This window comes from Camelus bactrianus, chromosome 25, assembly GCF_048773025.1.
Source record: "Camelus bactrianus isolate YW-2024 breed Bactrian camel chromosome 25, ASM4877302v1, whole genome shotgun sequence".
Classification (NCBI taxonomy): Eukaryota; Metazoa; Chordata; class Mammalia; order Artiodactyla; family Camelidae; genus Camelus; species Camelus bactrianus.
In genome coordinates this window covers 36,057,396-36,078,872 of record NC_133563.1, presented here as the reverse complement: position 1 = coordinate 36,078,872, position 21,477 = coordinate 36,057,396, and the positions used below count along the sequence as shown (strand labels likewise).

At 53.1% G+C, this 21,477-nt stretch overlaps 1 protein-coding gene across 3 annotated transcripts in view; it reads left to right on the top strand.

The window, feature by feature from the left end:
• The window catches only part of TRAPPC9 (trafficking protein particle complex subunit 9), a 404,238-nt gene that overhangs the window by 78,920 nt on the left and 303,841 nt on the right, over positions 1–21,477 (top strand). For all 3 annotated transcript variants that reach the window (XM_074353143.1, XM_074353142.1, XM_074353144.1), the window contains 5 exons: positions 4,150–4,295; positions 8,958–9,043; positions 10,627–10,753; positions 13,656–13,788; positions 17,205–17,368. In XM_074353143.1, the coding sequence (XP_074209244.1) occupies positions 4,150–4,295; positions 8,958–9,043; positions 10,627–10,753; positions 13,656–13,788; positions 17,205–17,368 (656 nt within the window). The remainder of the gene's footprint in view (positions 1–4,149; positions 4,296–8,957; positions 9,044–10,626; positions 10,754–13,655; positions 13,789–17,204; positions 17,369–21,477) is intronic.

The window sequence follows — 21,477 nt, the reverse complement described above, 5'->3', positions numbered from 1 at the left end:
CCCTCAGCCTGGCAGAGAGCCAGGCTAACGAGGCCGCGTTAACTGATAAGGATCAAAACCCTCTAGTCAGAAGGAGCTTGGGGTTGCTTTGAGTGGCCTCACTGCTTTTAAAACTTAAATTTTTAAGTTAATTGTATTTGAGGAAGGATTTCAGGTATTTATTTTATTCAAAAACGAGCTTAGAGGCCACGCTGTCGGGGCAGTTGCTCCTGGTTTTTGAAGCAGGGCAGGGTCAGCCCCCGGATGGCAGCCAGGATGCGACTCCACCGTCTGCCCTGGTTCTTACCGATGTCCCGAATCTTCTGTCACCCTCGGTGTAGTCGCCAAGCCCACAACCTTGTGGCCTTCTCAGACCAGAGCTGTAAGAAATGTGCAGCATCACTGAGGAGTCCCAGCAGGTGGCCTCGCGCTACCACCTTGTACCAGCTGCTCTGTGACGCCCGGGCTCAGGACACGGGCGACCTCCCCATCCCTCCAAATGTGGGCAGTTGTGGCCAGCTTTAGCCGTCGCCCGTCTGTGCAGAGATGTCCACGAGGTTCTTAGATGTGTTTCTCCTGTGAAAAGGTTGAGGGGTCAAAAACCAAGGGAGGAAAAGGAGCTGTTTTTCCCTGTGTCGTTCTCCCCAGTTTGTGCTGCGTCGCCTTCCGCCCCGGCCCCGTGTGGCCCCAGTGAACCAGAGAACACAGAGAGGCCAGGGTCTGAAATGTCAGCAGCGTCCAGATGGGACCCCTAGAAGCGACCCTGGCCTGGGACGCTTCCTCCCTGGGCGCTGCTTTACTGTGGGCCACTTCGCAGACCGGTACGGTGTTACTAGGTCTACAGCGAGGCATGCTCAGTGAGTCACGTGTCCTTTCGGTCAGGTGCCTTGAACGATTGTTTTCTGGCATACATTCTATAGATGGACATCTGATGCTCAGTTTTGGGTTATGAGTGAGTGCCGCGACTGCTTGTGGGCTCCTTTTCTGGCTGACTGTGTCCTCACGATTCCTGGGCGTATTATGTGATCTGGAACTTCTCTGATGATTCCTGGAATCCCAGATGACATGTCATTTTTAGGTGGTGACGATGACATGGAGTAGAAAGCTATCTGTGTTGCAAGCAAATGGGGTCCTTTTACAGATGATTAAACACGGGGGCTCAGGTTGACGGTGCTGGTCCAGGGTTCAGCAGGATGCTCACAGCATCACTGGGACCAGCGCTTTTGTTTCTTTACTCCAGTGCCATGTTGTAATCTTTGCACCAGGAACTTGGCTCTCTGCCTATAAATGAGTGCCATTTTAAGGAGGGAAGAGAAAGACTTGTGTGTGCCTACTTGTGCATCAGGTGCTGTTACAGGGGCTTTACACATACTAGCTCAGCTAGTCCTCAGAGTACCCTGCTAAGGTTTGAAGAGCTCTACTTCAGACCACTCCCTTTCCCTGCCTGAGTTTGGAATCAACAGAAGGAAGCATCCGCCTCAGGTAGATGGCAGAGACAGTGCCCGGTGTGGCTCAGGGCTGGCCAGATGGTCCCCAGCCTCTGGCAGAACTGGGCAACCGTACGCTCCTTAATGGGGCAGGCCCCGTTCAGTCCTTGCAGAGAGCAGGGTGGGATATGTGCTGTCGGCAGACAGGCAGGCCCCAGGAGAAGGGCCTGAATGGTGTACACGCCAGTTCTCCTTCCAGATTTGCCACCTCCCTTAGGAGAAGTGACGGGGGGCAGCGCGAGGTCAGGACTGTTGCTCTGAGGACGTCCCCCTCCATGAAAACATGGAATCAGGGAGAGGCGGTGTCCTCTTTCTGCACAACATGATCAGGTAACTGTTATTTTTCCTATTTTGTAAGTGAGGAAGTTGAGGTCTGGAGAGATGGAGTCATCTGTGCCTGTTGCCCAGCTGGTAGGTCCTTCTGGCTGCAGTCAGGTCTGTGCTGATTGGAGACGCTTCTCAGGAGCAGCTGAGCACCAGCTGCAGGCGAATCCCTTTTGGTTGGATGTGCGTGGACACCAGATGCCCAACAGAGGTGGCATCTTGGCCAGCGCCAGGATTTGCTCATCCTCATCCTGGTGCAGTGCAACAGGTATATTTTGAATGTGCTCAGAGCGCTGAGATTTGCAGTTGTTAGTGATAAACTGTTTAGCCTTGAGTGTAGTTTTGAAAGATCTGGAAGCTGAGTATGGAATTCAGGTTTTGGGAGTTTTTCCTCAACATTCACTGAGAGCTGCGCATTGAAGTGTTGCACTAGTGCTGGACTAGAGATGAATGAGGCCCTGGGAGCCCTTGTCCTGGGAAAGCTCACAGCTGAACGGAAACAAAGAAGCCAAAGTGATCCTGCTCCTGCACAATACACGATACTGAGGGCGGTTGCAGGGACCAGGGAGTCGGAGCAGGTGTGCAAGAGGGAGTCCTTGGTTTGAAGAGCTCTGACTGGGAGCACCGTCTGCTGCCTTGGGTCACTGTGGGCACGGATGAGAATCAGGCGGTGGCCCTGACCCTCCCGGGGCCGGACGCGGGAGCTGGCCATGACCATTGAGTGTGGTGGGGCCGCTTGTGCGCAGGACAGGATCGCCCTAGATGTCTAAGAGTCCTTCCAGCTGAGGAAGGCGTGGTTTTGTGGATTCTTCTGGAGGGATCTTTATTAGTCACTGTAGGTTCGCCTGTGCTGTGGCAGAAAAATTATCCCTGAAATCTCAGGAAAGTGAACCCTCACCACAACACAGGTTTACGTCCCACTTGCATGAAGCCTGATGCAAGTTGCCAGCTTTCCAGGACAGCTGACCCTCCTGAGGTTACTGTGATCCAGGCCAGGTCCACCTGCTCCGCCTGCTCTGTGTCTGGCCCCCAGGACCGCCACGCGGCAGAGGGGGAGGCTGGAGGCTGGCGCAAGGGTGTTGTCTCGGAGGGTCGTGCATTGCTTCCCCTCACAGCCGTCTGGCCTCACCTCCTGCAAAGAGGCTGCGGGTGGGGAGGGGAGGAGCAGTATGCATCCTGCCAGCTACCCCCCACCCCCTGGGCCTTCAGTCTCAGCCTTGGACAGTCCAGATCCTATCCCCACTCTTGCCCAGTGGCTCCACTGGGAGGTCACAGTTGAAGAGCATCCTGCCTCCTGCCTGCCCCAGTTTCCAGCTGTGGGATTTGGGCAGCACACCTACTTCCTTGGGTTGCTGTCCTCATTGACCCGTGGGGGCGGTGCCTACAGCGCCCGAGCTAGGAAGGTGACTGTGGGGTTTGGTGGGGGTGATGTGTGAGTGGTTAGCACAGGGCTCCACAGGCTGTAAACCTTCAGTAAGGCTTGCTGATTTTTTTTTTTTTAGAGTCTACTTTCTAACTCTTTTTAAAATTTATTTTTTTATTTAAAATTTAAAAAAATTGAAATACAGTTGGTTTACAATATTGTGTTAATTTCTGGTGTACAGCATGATTCAGTTACACATACATGTATATGTGTATTTTTCACATTCCTTTTCATTGTAGGCTGTTGCCTGGTATTGAGTGTGGTGCCCTGTGCTGTACACGGGACCTTGCTGTTTTTCTGCTTGGTGTAGAGCAGTAAGGCTAGCTGATTGAGCTGGGCGTGAGTGTCGATTAGCAGACGTCCACAGAGATCTGGGCTGTGCTGATGGACGATCAGGCATAGATGAAGCCAGCGGTGCTTGTGCCCTTCACATGTGGTGCTGTGGGTCGTCCAGGTCAGGGGTGCACTCTTGCTGGCCGTGGGCCTCGTGTCGGGAAGGAGGGAGGCAGAGAGGGGACTCAACTTGTGTTGAAGGGTGGGCTTGGTACCCAGAGCACTTAGTTGAATCGTTGCAGTGGTTCTGTCAGGGAGGGAGCTTATCTGCATTTGACGGACCGGGAGCCTAAGTTGAGGGAAGGCAGGGCGTGTGCCCCCGGGCGCACAGCTGGCAGATGGCGCAGCCCAGGCCTCCACTGGACCCTCTGGCTCTAATGGCGTGGCCCAGGGCCCAGCCGCTGCCCAGTCCTGGGCTTCTCCTCCCGGCATGGCCCAGCGGGGTCGCGGGCAGCCCTCTCTGCTTTGGCCTGCGGAGTTGAGTGCTTTTCCTTCCCTCGGTTTATCCGCTGTTTGATTTATAGTCCTTCTGTTTGGTCATGTTTACGCTGAAGCCAAACTAACAAGGCAGTTGAAGTATTTTTGTCCTTTTTGAAACAATAGGCGCGTGAAGCTGTTGAATCTTCCTGCCAGCCTCCGGCCGCAGAAGATGAAAAGCCTGCTGGGTCAGAGCGTGTCCACCAAGAGCCCCTTCATCTACTCCCCGATTGTGGCACACGGCCGCGGAGAGGAGCGGAGCAAGAAAATAGGTAGGCGGCCGCCCCAGCTCCTGACCCTTCCCTCCCCCCCACCCCGGCCCCCGCGGCTCTGCTAGGTTTCAGGTCCTTAGACCTGGTTCCAGTTCATTCGTGCCCATGTGAACCCACAGAGCTTTCTTCTACCTCTGCTGCCTCTGTCAAGCCATTGCCTATAGATCAGAGTTTTGAAAATATCTATTTCATAAAAGGTGGTTTCTGTGGAATCTAGAAACCGGAAGAGCTCTGTTATATGAGACTTAATGTAAACTACAGAAGAGAGATTCTTGGAGATCAGAGTTATTTTCCAAGGCTGGAGTGACTTCTGAATCATCTAAGGAGGTTCGGGGTTGACGGGGGCATTCGGACGTTGTATCATCATCTGTTTTGAACACTGGCAGCCCCTGTTTTGTGTTGTGCTAATGACAGCCACTCCTGAGAGGCCTGGTGACTCAACAAGGAGCGACGTCATTGTGTCTCGAGGTGGGTTGGGAGCGGAACTCTCTCATCCTGAGATTCCCTGCATGCTGAGCTCCCTGGCCTCTTCCCAGCCTGCGGCCCGCCCGCCGCTTCCTCACAGTGGACTCCCACGCTCACATGTGCCGCCACCCTGCCCCTCCGGTCCCTCCTGAAGTCTGGCCTTGCTGCAGGCCTCCTTCCTCATCAGCTCCCCCTCCTCGGGCCCCTCGCACTTTGAGATTGGGGTGGGTGCAAGTTGCAGTGACAGAGCTAAAGGGTGGAGAGCCCCGTCCCTGGCTGGTGACACCGATTCCCCGCGAGCAGTTTCAGTGGAAGACCTGCAGGACTTTTATACTCTGCTTCTGAAATCCAGTGCTTGCTTCACTTTTCTGTCTTCTCTTTTTCCTCTTAATTTCTAAACCCTCGATGTAGGAGAAGGCACCCTGACCTCCCAGGATGGGGGTGTCCTGCTGTACCTGCACCCCACCCGCACCTGTGGAGCAGGCGGCACGCACCTCTTAACGCTGCCCTGCACACTCCGTCTGCCTTTCACGCTCACCTCCCACCTTCTCCTCTCCTGCTGTTTAGGCCCAGCCAGCAGTGTGACCTTCTGGTTCCAGCCTCAGGGCTGTGTGCTGGCTGTGCCTCCCCTGGGGCTCCCCCATCCCTGGGCTGCCCCGCCCAGAGAGGCCGCTCACTCAGAGAGCAGAGCTGTCCTGAGGAGCAGGTGGGCCTCTAAGGTGTGGCTCGGAGGGCTCCAGTTAAAATAAGAAGAAAATAAAGGAAAAAATTTGGGGTAATGACCTTGAAAAATAGCCCGTGGAGCTGGCCTTGCCTCTTCATTTTTTTCTCTCTAATCTTAAAAAACTGCTGAAGCCTCCTTTTATGAAAAGAATACTCTGCATTTGCTGCAGGGGCTTCAGCCTCATTCAGTGATTCTCTTAACTGCCTGGCGCTGCAGGTGTTGTTCCCAGTTTACAGGTGGGAAGGTTAAGCCTGAGTGAATATAAATCCTGGCCTAGTTCAGAGAGCTAGTAAGTGGCTGGCCCTGGCCCTGGTTCAAGACTCGAAGCCCAGGGACTTTTCCTTTCAATATGGTTCCTCGTGACAGCGAGAAGCACCTGTTCGTCTGGGCTGGGGATAAATTCAGTGGTTGATGCAGGATTTTTTTCTGGGATGTAACAGAAACTTCAACCAAAATTCATGTTATGTGTTGAATACCGATGGGTAGGAAAATGTGATTTTACTCTGTGGTTTCTAATATCTTTTTGGCAATAGACTCATCAACGAGTGCCTGCCTAGAGGTTTGAATAATCACGTCTTTAACCCAGAATCACAGTCTCTATGAGTGAACCTGTGTGTATAATTGGGGGGTCATTACAGCAGGGGGTGCAGAATATGAGAGGGGGAGAGGCCCCGGAGGGCACTTGTTGCGCCTGCTTTCCGGTCTGACTTGGAATGAGGTACCAGTCTTTCTGTCTGCACGTGGCTCGCGTCACCAGCATCCCCGTTACCCCAGGCAGAGGTGACGCTGCCCGTGTCCCGTGAGAGGGCATAGTGGGGTGAGGGGTTTTGTGTGATTTGTGCTGGGACTTGGTGGTGTGGCCAGGTGTCGTGCCGAGGTCAACAGCCGCCCTGGAGGGAATGTGGTGGCCTGGACTGGCCATAGCTGTCGGATGGCCGTGGGCTGCCGCTTGGCCTCGTTGGGCTGTGGTTGTGCTGTCTATGGTGAGGGGGTGGTGAGAAGCACCCTGAGGGGGTTCTTCCGAGGCTCAGGTGACATCACGTTCCCACAGTGCCTGGCGGCTGTTCCTGTTCGGCTCTGAGTAGCCGTTGTGTGCCCTGTGTAGGTGCTGGGCTGCAGGGAGGAATCGGGAGTGCCCTGGCCTGGTGGAAAGAGGCGAGCTTGTCAACAAAAGCCGCCGAAAGCTGCTCCGTCTGCGGATGAGAACATGCTCGGGGACGCGCAGGCCAGAGCAGGGAGGGCCCGGTACAGTGGGTGCTCGGTGGCCCTCAGCGCTCTTCCTTCCCACGGCTTCTGGACAAAATATTGAGGAAGGGACCCCCCCGCCCCCCCCACCGTGTGCTTTGACACACTCCAGCTCGGGAGGGAGATGCTCTCCTTTCAGAAAAAAGAACTATTGCTGTGATCGGGGATCGATCTTGGTTTACCTGTAGTGACGAGGACTGGGCTAGTGCAGACAGCTCCTTTCAGAACCCCAGGAACATGAGATTTAAAGTCACGCTCTTTTGACTGACAGAGAAGACAGTTCTTTAGCTGTTGGTGTAGCAGCCTGTTGAAACAACATTTTCATTGGCTGCGAGAAAGGGCTGGGGTGCTGACCGCGGAGCCAGTGAAGGGCTCAGTAACGCCAGTGACGGGACGTTGTGGGCACCGTGTGCTCTGGGGAGTGACTTCTGGGAGCCTCCCATGAAGCTTCTCTGCCTGAGGGCCCGGAGGCTGGGAGAGGAGAGGCAGGATGGAGGAAGCAGGAGCCCTGGGTTTCTGGAGCCAAGAGGGGGAGGGCGGCAGAGGGAGGGGAGCACAGGCTTTGGGCCCAGACAGACGGCACTCTGGCTCAGTGGGGCCGCAGGTGGCGGACGTTCAGCCTGGCAGTGTTCCCTGCTGGTGAATGAAGGTGACATTTCAGTGCATCGTCCAGAGGCCCAGTGGTCACGCAGGCATCTTTAAAGCTAATTCACCTTCTGGGCTCCTTGTTCATTTTGTGTAATTCCAGGATGCTGGCTCTGGTTTGTATGTCACAGTTTTGGGGGCACCCGGCTTAGTCTCTGTGTGTGGGGCCCAGTGCAGAGTGTTTGGAAAAACTGGTGTCTTTGTGAAAGCTTACCAAAACTGAAGAATTCTAATCGGTGAATCTTAGTCTCAACTCCAGAAAAAACCCTTTAACCACTAGGGTCCATTCTCAACACCTCTGTAAGTTCACCGCCCTGGGCTTGAGTCCCTGCTGCACCATGTCCTGGTGACTCCCAGCAGGTTTACTGGCCCGTTTGGACCTTGAGTACCTGCCTCACCAGGTCACCGTGAAGGGCTGGCTGGGGCATCTGCCCAATGTGTTGCTTGATCCGGAAGTCCCTTCTGAGTTGCCTAATGGAATGTCTTGAAGGGACAGGGCAGTGGAAGTGGGGAGGGGGACCGTGTTTGTTTTCTTTTGCTGTGTAACCAATGACCACACACTTAATGGCTTAAAGAACACAAATTAGTTTTCTCACTGTTGCCATCATTAGTCCAGTGCTTGTTAGCTGGGTCCTCTGCTCAGGGTCTTGCAGGGTCACACCCAGGTGTCAGCTGGGCTGTGTCCCTATCTGGAGTCCCGACTGGGGTGGATCTGTTTCCAGGCTCCATCAGGTTCTTCACTCATCTCCTTACGTTGTGGGGCTGAGGGTCCCGCTCTCTTGCTGGCCATCAGAGGGACCACTTTCTGCTCACGGAGGCTGCGCTCGGGTCCTTGCCACAAGCCCTCCTCCATACGCCCTCTTGCACTTTGAATCTTTTAACTTAGGGTAGGTTTGTTTAGTGAGCCAAGGGCTCGTCTGATGGGACCAAGCCCTCCCAGGATAACCCCCTGATTAACTCAGAGTCCACTGACCGAGGGCCTTAATCACATACAAAAAATCCCTTTACCTTTGTTACATGACATAACCTGACCATCAGACCGCACTTGGGGGGAGAGGATTACACAGGGCGTGTACACCAGGGGCCCAGGGTCTTGGGGGTCATCTTGGAATTCTGCCTCCTATAGGTGTTGAACTGTAGCTGACCTGGGAGAGGTCAGGGAGGGGAAGCCACCACCTCCCCTCACAGTCTCGGGGCGGGGAAAGGGGGTTCATGCTGTGTGCTGCTCAAAATTGACCACAGTGCCATCTTCCTGAGTGCCAGCCCATGGGCCCGTGAAGGCCTTCGTGACCTAAGGCTCTGCATCAAGAACAGTGCTGTCTGGGTTGATTTCAGTTTCGTGAAGCTGCGTTTGGCACCAAGGGAGAGAAACATCAGTCACAAAGCGTCCAAGGGGCAGTGATGGCTTGCTTTGCTTCGGATAAAGCTAGCAGTAAAACCACCTTTAAGTTGTTTATCTCGAGGTGATCACCACACCCGACTGCCTCACTGGAAAAGTAAACGGGCCGGAGGAGTCATCTGAAAGCACGTGAACATGCAGCAGCGCCGGCTAATAGTGGCTTCCTGTGTGTGTGTGTCTCTAGACTTCCAGTGGGTCCAGGGAGATGTGTGTGAAGTTCAGCTGATGGTGTATAACCCAATGCCGTTTGAACTCCGTGTGGAAAACATGGTATGTATCACCAGTGTTTGACTGTTTTGGGCTAACCATCAACTTTCCATTAAAATACTTTTTTTGCTTAATGTTCGAGGCACACTTCCTATGATATATGTCTGTTTTTGTCTTTGCTTTGCTAAAGATTGTAAACTTTTGTTGAGTGGAGACCACACCTTGACATTTCTGTGTCTTTAGTGCGTGGTGCTCATTAAATGGGTGAGTCAATGAACAAAGGCGTCTCAGATTTGAACACACGCCGAGTTTAATTGATTCAACATAAGATTTGCAATAGTCATGTTGCAATTTACATGAGCTCAGCGAGGTTGCAGAGTCTGCACTGTGCCAGGCCCTCAGTGTCAGTGACTTTCCTGCTACAAGATGATAAGATGATCAAGGCTAAGGAAGCGCGTGCTCTGAAGGGTAAGAGAATAAATCACTGCTCGGCTCATGGGAGCTTTCCCTCCGGCTTGCAGTTCCGTGCTGTGTTTCTGTTTCCATGTACGGCATTAGTGGCTCGCTCTGCACTGGTGCCCATTGGAGCTGCTCACCTAATTGCACAGTTGGCGGGAAGGAGGTTTGGACTGGCTCTCCAAGCTGGATCCATGTTTCCAGAGGAGAGCCCTCCCCCACGCCGTGGAGTCCATTCCTCAAGCCTCGCCTGTGCTCGTCAGTGCGCAGAGCCGCCCTGTGCCTTTGCAGTGACGAGCACAGGGTGTTGGAGAGCTGGTTGATGCTCTCCTCTGAGGTTTTGTGACTCCGGTTCAGGGTGGGAGGCGGGCTCCCCAGGCAGGTGTCTTGTAGAGGGTCCATGCCACGTGTCTCTGCTGTGCCTGCAGCCAGTGCTGTGGTGCTGCAGGACCTACGTGGAGAGTCAGGGAAGGCCCAGCTGAGGACGCAAGGGTGACTGGGAGTTCACCAGGCAGACTGGTGGTTACTGAAGACGATGTTTAGGCCTCCAGCATGAGGCATGGTTTCCCCAAGTCGCTGAGGCTCCTAATATTTAGTTCAGCTAAATATTAAGCTTAGAGCCCTGAGGTCACTCAGAAAACAGACCTCCTCCTGTTGTACAGCGTGCCGGCCGGGGGAGGCAGCTCCCGGTCGGGGCTTGCAGTGACCTTCTGACGCCCCTGCAGCCATGGGGCAGCTCCTTGAGGCCAGGGAGTCTGTCTTGCTCGCCGTCAGGCGCAGAGCCCGGCACTTCATGAGATTCACAGATGCCCTGGAAGGATATTAACTGAAGATATATTCCACGCTTCATGATTTTTCTTTTCGATTGTAAATAAAGTATTTGATTTTTTTCTCTTTTTTACTTTCCAACTTAGTAAAACAGCGAAACAGAACAGACATTAAGCACACAGCAGGCGGAGCTACCACTGAGCCGGAGCTGTTGTTGAAGCCAGCGCCGTGCTGTCGGTTTTGAGATTGTTTTGTGTGAATTGCCCTCTGAGGGCCGTCTCTACGATTCTCTGTGGACTCTCACGGGAGCCGCTAAGGGGTGTTTTCATTCTGACAGGCCTGGGCTTGCCGGCCTCTGGCGCTGCCCGGGGCGGCCGGGGGCTTGGGTGTGGCCGCGCTCAGCCCCGCCCCTTCCGCTGCAGGGGCTGCTCACCGGCGGAGTGGAGTTCGAGTCTCTCCCTGCGGCGCTTTCTCTCCCGGCTGAGTCCGGGCTGTACCCGGTGACGCTCGTTGGGGTCCCGCAGACAGCAGGGACGATCACCGTGCACGGTAAGGAGAACGTCCTGGTCACAGTCAGGAGGGTGGTCGGCCCCTGCGCTGCCTCTCTGAGCCCTTCAGCTCCGCCCGCGCTCCAGTCCTCACCCACTAACAGGGAACAGACAGGTGGCGTTTCTTTGGGAGGTGACGTGGAGAGAACCGCGTTGCGAGTGCAGGACGTGATGGGCACCACCGGCTGCCGTCCGTCCTCCCCGCGGCCTGCAGACACGCCAAGGCTCTCCCGCGACAGTGAAGCCCTCCCGGGCCCACGGTTCCCCCTCGCTGTGGCCTCATCTCCCGTCTCTCCCTCTCAGCAGACAGTCCATACTCGCTGAATCCACTTTTCCACCCCTGTGCTGGTTCTCTAACCCACTGCGTCCTGGGTTTAGCCATCTGTTCACCAAAACTGCTGTCACTGAGGCCACGGGCAGTATTTTTCCAGCTAAATCCGGGGCCTGCGATTCAGTTGTCCAGCTCCCTGCTCAGCACCTTTGGTGCCACTGCCCGCCTCCTTCCCGGGGCGCCTGCCTGGCCTCAGGGACTGCACTCCCCATGTTCCGCTGCCTCTCCTGCCGTCCTCGGTCAGTGTCTTCCCTGACACTCCCCCCCCCACTTCCCCTTTCCTCTCCTTCCTTCCCCAGCCCTGCTTCCCCGCCCGTCTTTCTCTCCCCTTTGCTCCCTACTCCCTCGCTCTGCCCTTGCCCCCCCCTCTTTCTCCACCTGCTGTCTCTAGGCAGTCCCATCAGACTCCTCTGCTTTCCTGGCTTCAGGTCCCATCTACATGCTACTGATGCCCCGGGCACGTCTCCTGTCCAGACCCCTTTCCTGAACCTGCATATCCAGCCGCTTACCAGCCATCTCCTTGGCTGTCTCATAGGCACGTCACATACGACATATCCCAACCAGAGCCCATCACCTCATCCCTGAAGTCTGTCTTGCTTGGCTACATCCTCCCACCCGGCACATAGTAGGTCTTCAGTAGCTATTTGGTGGCTGAAAGAACAAACATCCACCAGGAAAGGGTGCTCTCTCTCGAGCAGTGAGGCCAGCAGCATCCTAGGTGAGGACGTGTTGCAGCCACTGCTGAGATGGGTGAAGCCCCGGCTTCTGGGAGGTGGGGGAGGGGAGACCAGGAAGGGCAGGGTGGGTGGAGGAGGACTTCTCCTGGGATGTGACCCTGAGGTTTGAAGGTGAACCTGGTGTTAGTTATCTGGGTGAACGGGACGGAGAGTGGGGGGGATCCAAGCAGGAAGAACATCTGGCCAGGCTCTTACTTACCTGGTGGGGAGAGAGAGCAGGGTGCAGAGGGGGCTGGGGGCGGCTCAGAACACCTGGTCCAAGGCAGAGGGGTGGCAGTGACGGGGCTGGGAAGGCAGACAGAGGGCAGACCCAGGGGGCCTTCTACATCCTGCTGAAGACTGTGCACTGCTGCGTTACTTGATTGGAGGAGAGATACGGTCCCATGGGCAGGTCAGAGCAACCCCTGACTGCTGTGTGGAGAACGGGCTGGACCTGGGAGGCCTGGAGGCCGGGAGACCAACGAGGAAGCCCCCGCCTAGTCCAGGGAGTAAATGCCAGACGTCGGAGCCCAGCTGTGGCTGGGACCAGAGCGGGGGGGCAGGTCAGAGAGGAGGTGCCCAGGACTGGAAGGCTGGATTCGGGGCAGCACGACCAGTGCCCAATGTGTCCCTGGAGGAGTCGTCAGCCCTGGTGACGGTGTTCTCAGCCCTGACCCCTGGTGCAGACGAGGCGGTGTTTGTTACTTGGTGTGCTGTATGTGTGGAGTAGAAAAGGCTGGCCTTGTATTATTGGACATAACACCGAGGGTGTGTCATCAGATTTTAAGTTTATTTGCAGTTGTCTTCAGCAGTCAATGAGAAAAGTCTGATTTTAATTAAGAAATTGAAAATGAAGATTGCTTAGCAGACAGAGCCACATTATCTCAGGTTTACTGACGGAACAGGAAGAGGGAGCGTTGTGCTAGGTGTGGGCTTCTGGGGGGAAAACGCGGGTTAAATTAGTCTTCTAAGAAACATACTTTAAAAAGAAGGAAGTGTGTGTTCTGTGAATTCGAGTTATTTTAAGTTGAGGGGCCCATTGGAAACTGGCAGAGGGTCCTGGAGGCGTTGATGAGGCTGTATCTGGGCCCTGATTTGCCCTCTAGATAACAGCTTGCTTTTTGCTGAGTGTGTGGCTGTTTAATGTGAATGCAGAAAATTTGTCACCCTAGGCATTTAGCCATTGGGTATTATCTAACTGTGTTACAAGTGAACATTATTGATAATAATTATCCCTTGAAATTTCAAAAGCCATTTTAAAGCTTTGCTTAAACAATTTCAAGTGCTTATCTAACCAATGGAGGATTTTTTTTCATGGAAAATTTGTTAATCTTAAATTATAGTTCTTGTACACATCCAGCGGACTTTCTGTATCACGTAACAGTGATAATAACAATAATTGACTCTTGAACTTTCATCTCTCAACGGAAGATTTTGAATCATTTTTTCAAATACTTATTAAGTCGCATTAGGTCCTGGAAAGGAACACAAACTATCATTCTTATTTTAGAGGTGGATAAATTTGAGAAGCAAATTAGTAAAGGGATGAGACACTAATTATTAGGTTGGGTGAGATTTACAGAGTCTCACATGCACTGTCACTGGGACCCAGTGAGCCTTGTGAAGTAGGAATGCAGGTGCCATTGCCGCCTCCACTCTCCACTTGAGGACACCGAGGGTCTCTGGGGTTGAGTACAGGAGCTGGAGGTGAGCCCAGCAAGCGACTGGGCCTGAATCTCAGCGCAGATCTTTGGAAAGGGGCCCTGCGCTCCCGTCACTCCTGGGGGCCACCTCAAGGTGCAGGCGTGAGCCGTGCAGCCTTTCCTGGTGGGTGAAGCTTTGCCTTTTGTTCCCAGGTTACCACACCACGGTCTTCGGCGTCTTCAGTGACTGTTTGCTGGACCACCTCCCGGGAGTAAAGACCAGCGGCTGCACGGTCGAGGTCACCCCTGCTCTGCCCAGGCTGCAGGCCAGCACCTCTCTGCCCAGGTAGAGCCCGCTCGCGCCCCGGCTGCTGTCTAACCGGGGGGCCCTTAGGAGCACCGCCAGGTGTGCCCTCTGACGTGGCGCCGGGTCTGAGGGCACCTGAGTCTTATGGCCAGAACGTGGGCAAACAGCAAACCGGAACAAAGTTGTACTGGTTCTTACCAAGATCAGAACAAAATGTGAAATTAGCCTTTGGAATCATAGTTTTTGTGAAAAATAGTTCTAGTTTTGGAGAATTTAAGAAAACCTCTTATCTCTTTAAAAAATAGTCTTTTTAAATTAAAAAAGTTTTTTTAAAGCATTATGGGGAAGCATAAAGAAGAAAGGGAAATCTGAGAGGGGATTACTGTCAGTGCTTTGTGGGGTTTCCCTCCAGCGTCTACCCATTAAAAAAAAATTTTTTTTTGAATAGTTGAGCTCGCATTGTGTTAAATGTATGATACATTACTGTTTATATAACCATGTGACATAAGCTAAAACTTCTGTTTTAATTGCTTAAAGAAGCACATAAACATCTCAAAGTGGCATCACCATTTTGTTGCTGTCAGAATTTGGGATTGCTTCAAGTTTTGCTCTTATGGACGATGCATTAATGTTTATCCTTTGGGCTGTTTTTATAAAATGTATCTTGGCATTTTCTGAAATGTTTTGAAAGCTCAGCCACATATTTAATGGCCCCTTTCAGTTGCCAGGCACTGTGCTGGATGCCAGTGCTGTGAGAATGAACACAGTAGCCCTGGGCCTTGCCCGGGAAGTGACCGTCAACAGGGAGAGATTGACAGGGAGCCAGTCACCGTCTGCTAGTGTCAGGACTCTGATGGGGCTGCGGGAAGATCCCTTCCAGGAGGCGACATCAGGTGTGAGAGGAGGTACCCGTGTGAAATGTGGAGGCAGGAGAATTTTCTAGCAAAGGGAGCGCCTGTGAGAGACCCCAGAGGTGGGAGAACGCGTCATGGGGGTGGGACTTAAATGAAATGCAGGGAAAAATGAGCTCAAAAGGGATCACGGTGCTAACTGTGAGAGCTAAAAGTGTGAGACTTTCAGAAGAAACAGAAAATTTTGGTGACCTTGGGTCAGGCGGCGTCCTGTGCTGTGACAGCACACGCAGAATCTGTAAAGGAAAACGCTGACAGAGTGGGCGTCATCAAAACTAGAAACCTTCGTGCTTCGAAGGACACCACCACGCCGACAATGAAAAGACAAGGCACAGGGCGGGAGGAAATATTTGCAAGTCACGTGTCTGATGAAGAGCTGGTATTCATATAAAAACTCTTAAAACTCAATAGTAAGAGGCAAACAACCATTTTAAAAATTGACTAAAGATTTGAGTAGATATTTCACCACAGAAGATGCACACAAATAGCCAGCGAGCAGCCTGGAAAGACGCGCGACACCATTGTCTCTGTGGAACAGGCAGCGCAGTGAGACTCCAGCTCACACCCCCCAGGGTGGCCGTGATGTGAAGGCAGACTGCGCCGGGGCTTCGGGGGCAGGGAAACTGGAGCCTCATGCATTGTGATGGGAGTGGAAAGTGGTACATCCATTTTGGAGGGCACTTTGGCATTTTCTTGAAAAGTTACACATAAATTTACCACGTGACCCAACAGTGCAGCTCGTGTCTACTTGAGGCAAATGGAAACGCCATCAGCATAAAACCTTGTCTGCGAACGTTGACGGCCCCATTATTTTTAGCAGCTGGAACGAGCCCGATGCCCATCAGGTGCTGAACGGACCAGCGAGATGTGGCGCCTCCATGCGACAGAGTGCTTATAGCTCAGCAGTGAGAAGGAACAGACCCCTGATACAGGCCCTGACGTAGAGGAGCGTCAGGAAGGACAGGGAGAGAAAAGGGAGCGGGGCCAGATGTGGCGCCGGCCGGCCGGGGAGAGTCCTGGTCAGCCGTGTTGCTGCTTGGTCCTGAGGCTGTCGTGCCGACACAGATGAGAGATGGCGGCCGCATCCTTAATAGAGAGGGTTTGCTGCTGCGGGGGTCACGCCTCCCTCCCAAGGTTTGCCCGCGTGAGCTGTGTTACCATGCTGGAGCGCCTCCCCACCAAGAAGCACTGCGCTCCTGTGCCCCTGGGGCCAAGCTGCAACCCCTCCCTGGGGGCCCTACCTCATCTGCCATCTCTTCCTGCCGCGACTCGCCCCGGGCTCGGCCCCTTCCCAGGGCCGGCCTTGTCTCATCCCGGCTTGGTGCTTGGGCGTGTGGGACGCTGTACTTTGGGACAGTGGGCGCCTGTGTCCTGGCCAGGTCGTGGCTGTGTCATCCCCCGCCCTCTCCCTCCTTTTCCTGCTGCACCAGAGGGGCTCGCATCCTGTCTGCTGAGAGGCGAAGTAATTCATGCCCGCTGCGTCTTGGTTTTTCCAAACACCTTCCCTGCAAATTCAAATTGACTACAAGCAGCTTTCACTTGAGAAGGACCACATGTTAAAATATGGAGAGAAGTCATTACCGTGAGGACAGGAATCACTTTTCCTTCCTTGATAGAGGAGGTTTATTTCTTGACTCATGAACGACTTTAAAGATACAAAATACAAAGAAACTCACGTCGATTCTAAGTGCTGTGACTTTCTGAAGGTGCGGCTTAGCCACTCCCCTTAGTCCCGCCCACCGCAGCGCCTCTCTCGTCGTTGGCTCTTCCTGTCCGCACTGTGGTCTTCCGTGATCTTGCTCAGAAGTGGGTTTGCTGCCTGCGGGTTGGGAGGGAGACACCCAGGGTAATAAGCGCTCAGCGCCACGTGACAGTCAGGGACCTCAGGCAAGCGCTTCAGACTGAGGGCTGTCATGGTGGGGCCTCGCGCCTCGGGCTGCACCCCCAGCCTGGTCCAGGGCCTCACCTGCCCGGTGCCGGGGACCCACCCGCGCCCTGGGTCACGACAGGAATTTGCCTGTATTGCTTGTCAGTTTACCTGTGGTACAGAGGCTGTTGTGTGTTCTTTTTGTTTTTCTTTTCCTCCAGTTCCCATGTTATCATTTGGAATGATTCATTTAAATTTTCTTCTTAAATCTGTGGATTTTTCCGGGGCATTTCTGAGCAGAAGATTTAAAATTTTTCTGAGAGCGCACCATGCTCATGGATCATTTGAATTAATCCCGTTTCATTTTTACCCTCAATCTAATCCAATAATTAAAAATTTGTATGCTTCATACACACGTGAGAAAGTAAGGCCAGATGAGCGTGATCACTTGGATGGCACGCCAGTGACCCGGGGCGCTTCTGTGTGTGGACAGCACTCGGCACGTGGTGGTTTGGCCGTGTGTCCCTGGTCGCTGGACAAAGCTAAGCTGTGAAAGCTAGGCTCCCTGGTCCCCGGTTCTGAAATGCTTAAGTGTAGCGATGTGAATAATTCTGAAGTGCCATTGGCTTTCTTTTGTTTCTTTCTAAAATTGATTGTAATCATGACTGTTGTTTTAGGTCTGCACACTCATTGCAGCCTTCCTCTGGAGATGAAGTATCTACTAATGTGTCAGTGCAGCTTTACAATGGAGAAACTCAGCACCTGGTCGTTAAACTGGAAAATATTGGGATGGAGCCACTGGAGAAACTGGAAGTCACCTCAAAAATTCTTACCACCAAAGGTAGGCGTTTTTAAGCAGAAATGTTTATCTTTTTTATCTACAGAAGATACACTTTAAATAACCAGTGTTCAGAAAGTCTGAAAACTTCTTCCACTTTTAATGTGATGCCACCACAAAATTAGTGTCCTAATCAGGGGTGACGAGCTCGCAGAGAAAGGTCATGGAGCAGAGAATGCGCCTTTGTACTGGCCATGCTCTGTACACTGATCAGAGCCTCGGGAAAGTTATCCTCGAATGAATGGAGGAAGAGAAACATCTGCAGGCTCAGAAGCATCACCATTTGGGACCCACCCGTCCAGCCCAGTGTTTTCTGTGGGGTCTGTGCTTAGAGTCCCCGTGCTCCCCTTAGAGACGGGTGCTGCTCTGTTTCCTAGCTGTCGGGCACGTGTAGCTCGGGGCCGTAAGACCTGTGTACCAGCCCTTCGTCCTGCACGTGCCTCAGCTTCCACGTGGCTAAACAGGGGAGGCAGTACTTACCCTGTAAAGTGGTTGTGAGAATTAGAGGCGGTCGCCTCAGGCAGTGCCTCGTTAGAGGTGAGTGAGTGGTGTTGCTCAAAGGGGGCATGTGTTGCATAGGAGGAGGGAGGGCAGCAGGAGTGGTAAGTGGGAGTGAAGTCAGGTCATTTAGTAAAGTTGGAGAAATTACACAGGCCGGTGAGGACGAGGACAAAGGCAGGGCAGGGCGAGCAGGCTGGTGGGGCTTCAGAGTGTTTGTTCAGTGCTCTGGACGCAGCAGCGAGGTGAGCCGGGCGTGCAGCGGGAGCCCGGCTGGTCCTGGTCGGGTTTCTGGGAACAGATGTGCTGTGCACATGTCACTCCCTGGCAGAAGCCCGCCCCGCCCCGTTTACACTGATGACGTTGCAACAGGAAAACCCAAGTGAAGTAAACGCCCATTAGAGGTAGAGCCACAGGACAGCTGGTCACTTCAGCTGGACGGAACGTCCAGGGATGAGTTTGGGGAACTTGTTGTGCAAAAACTTATGTCACGAAAGAAGGAATGTGGGTTGTGTAAGAAGGGGTTAGTCTGGGCTTGTCCCACTGGGGAGGGTTTCGGGGTGTCTAGTCTTTTTCTCCCATTGATGTTGATGAAAGTCTGTGCGTGAGAAGTGAAGCATGTGGCTGTCTTGTCTGTCCTCCTCGTCTGTCTCTCTCCTCCTTGGAAGATGCCGCCTGGGTTCAGATTCTGACAGTCACTCACTGGCTGGGAGTTACCTTGGGCAAGAAATCGGACCCCTCGGCATTTTCCTGTTACGTAAAGTACCACTAATGTAGCAGCTGCACCAGAGGAGTATTAGGAGAATGAAATGAGATAATACATACAAAATGCTTGGCGTGTTATGAGAGGTCAGATTTCTTAGCTGCTGTCGTTACTGCTACCGCCCCCCCCCCCCCCCCCCCCGCCGGTTCTTGCTGCTGTTGTGTGGTCTCCTGCAGGGCATCTTCCATTATACAGTTGAGCAGATCGGATCACTGTTGAGAACAGAGCTTCTGTGAGTGCCTTGGCCCAGCCGGTGGGTCGAGGCAGGCGTCTCTGTGGATGTCTCCAGGATCTGGTGCTGGCTGACGGGGCTGCAGGCGTTCAGCTTCAGAACTGCTTTTCTGAAGCGCTTGTACCAGTTGCAGCGCTGTCCTCTGGGAGGACCGAGCCCTCTCCGCTGCTTGGCACCCACAGTCATTTTCTCTGTGGCGGTGGGGGTTGGTGTAATGCTGGAACACCGGGCTTGAGTCTGCCTGTCCCTGATGACCAGCGAAGTTGAACCTTCTCACGTGGTTTTGGATACTCGGGTCCTTTATTGTGTCAGCCCTTGTTCCTTTCTTACCCAGTGGGTGTTCTGCCTTCTCTGGCCACCTGTCTGTCTGTCTGTCTCTGTCTGCCGCTCCCTCCCGACTTGCAGGACACCTTGGGTCCCTGAGATGAGTTCTTTGCTGGGGACGAGTGGTGTGAGGGCCTCCTCCGCCTCCTCTGTGGTTGCCTTTACCGCTCTCTCAGCAGCGTCCTTGGATGAACAGAAGTCCTTAATTTTAATATGGTTGACCTGTTTCATCGGTTTTTGCTTTTATGGTTATTGCTCTTTGTGTCTCTAAGGCTTTGGGAAATTTTGATGATATTACCTTAATCTCATCCTTTCTTCCTTTTCCCTCCTCTCCTCAGGAGCAAACATACGGACTAGGTGGGAAATGCCTCCCTGACATGAAATACCTTCATTTGGTATTCTGAATTTAATTAATTCATTATAGGGTTTGGTTGTTTGAATAAGCGAACTAATTTTGAATGGCAGAAAACTGCTGAGTCTGTAATGGTAAAAATTCTCACATCTCCTGTGACTTACTTTGCCTTCACAGCTTAGCAACTGGAAAACGTCTTCCTTCTTCTCAAGTAAACCCAAGTGGTAATCACAAGTCTGTTACTCATTACAAACTTGCTGCTTCTTTCTGAAGCGCACATCCTAACGTTTCTCCTTTGGGGATCCCGATTGTCCCTGGACCACTGGCCTCTTCCTTGGGCTTCAGCTTTGTTCCCCGCCTCTCCCCTTAAGCTCTTGTCACTGCGATCATTAGGAACTGACTTCGGTTTCCTGGACATTCGTGCTGTCTCTCTCAGCTTTCAGATGAGCCATCTCTTCTTCCTAGAAGCCAGCCTGCTTCCTTCTGTTCCTGCCCCTTGCCCCATCTTCCTCAGTTAACTGACCCCATGGGTTTCTGCTCAGTCGTCGCTCTGGAGAGCTTCCCAGGCTGGGTCACTGCCCCGCCCTCTGTTGGCTCAGAGGCCGCAGGTGACTTCCGAGGAGCCTGTCCATTGGGGATCATCATGGCCCGTGTGCTGGTCTCTCAGGGCAGCGAACGGGTTTGCCCTTTTATCTCCAGGCCTGGTGCCTAGTTGGTGTTCAGGACCAGGGATTGTCCACGGAGAGGCCCTTTCTCACTTCCAGGATGAGTGTGCCAGTCCCCCCTGTTGGTGAGCGGGTTACAGAAGGAGATGTGTGGGAGTCGCTCTGAGGTTTCTAGTGAGCTATGTGGCTGCCCTTGGGTGCTCCGCTGCCGTGCCCGCCAGGGGAGGTCCTGCCTCTTCCCCTTTGCTCAGACCGCCTCTGTCCTCTCAGAAGACCCTCAGCGTCCCTGTCGTCTGAGTGCCTCCTTCTCAGTGTCCAGCCTCTGGGCGCCTCCAGCCTGTGGTGTTCTTTGAACTCTTCTGGAACTTACTCTTTGTATCAGCTGTCCCCTCCCTCTCCAACCTTTTATTGTGAAAATATTCAAACATACTGCAGGGTTGAGAGAATTTTACAGTGGACGCCGCACACCCACCATCCGGGTTCTATGATTAACGTGTGGCTCTGTTTGATTCATCAGACATCTATCCAGCCTCCTATCTGTCCTTTAATCCATCTTTTTTTGTGTGTCCATAATAAGTTGCAGATTTCTGTGCATTATGCCCGTTAACACTTCAGCATGCATATCATTAGAGTTCAAAATTTATTTGCTTTTCTTGGCTAAAGTGTACATGTGGTGAAATGCACAAATTTTAAGCTATCATTTGATAAGTTTTGTCAGATACTTGTGTCTCACCCAAACTCTTATCAAGATGCACTATGAGAATGTCATCACCTGAGAAAGTCCCCTCACGTTCCTTTCCAGCCAGTCCCTGCCCAACCCCAGAGGCAGCCGCTCCCTGGTGTTTATCTGGCCAGCCCTCAGCCAGCTTTGATGGACAGTGATATGGAAGGTTGGAAACACGCATGGGAATTGGGCAGAATTCCCGGGACAGGCCTTCTGTGGTGGGTCCATGTGACACTGTCAGCAGTCACCTTCTCGCCCAGCCTTCAGTTTAGTCCTTTGAGGGCAGAGAAGGCAAGTATTATTGCCCTCACTCTGCGCAGAGGGAAGGTGAAGGCAGAAGAGGTTCAGTGACATGTCTGGGGTCACACAGCTGGCTCACAGGGGACCAGGGTGAGGACTGAGGCTCCTGGCTCTGGTGTCTTCCCTCTTCATCATGAGACGAGAACCCCAGGCCCGTTACATACAGAATGGTCTTGCCATTTGAAACGTCATGTTTGCAAGTGAAAAATTAAAGCTCTCATTCTTTTTTAATTCTCACCCCAATCTGTAGTACA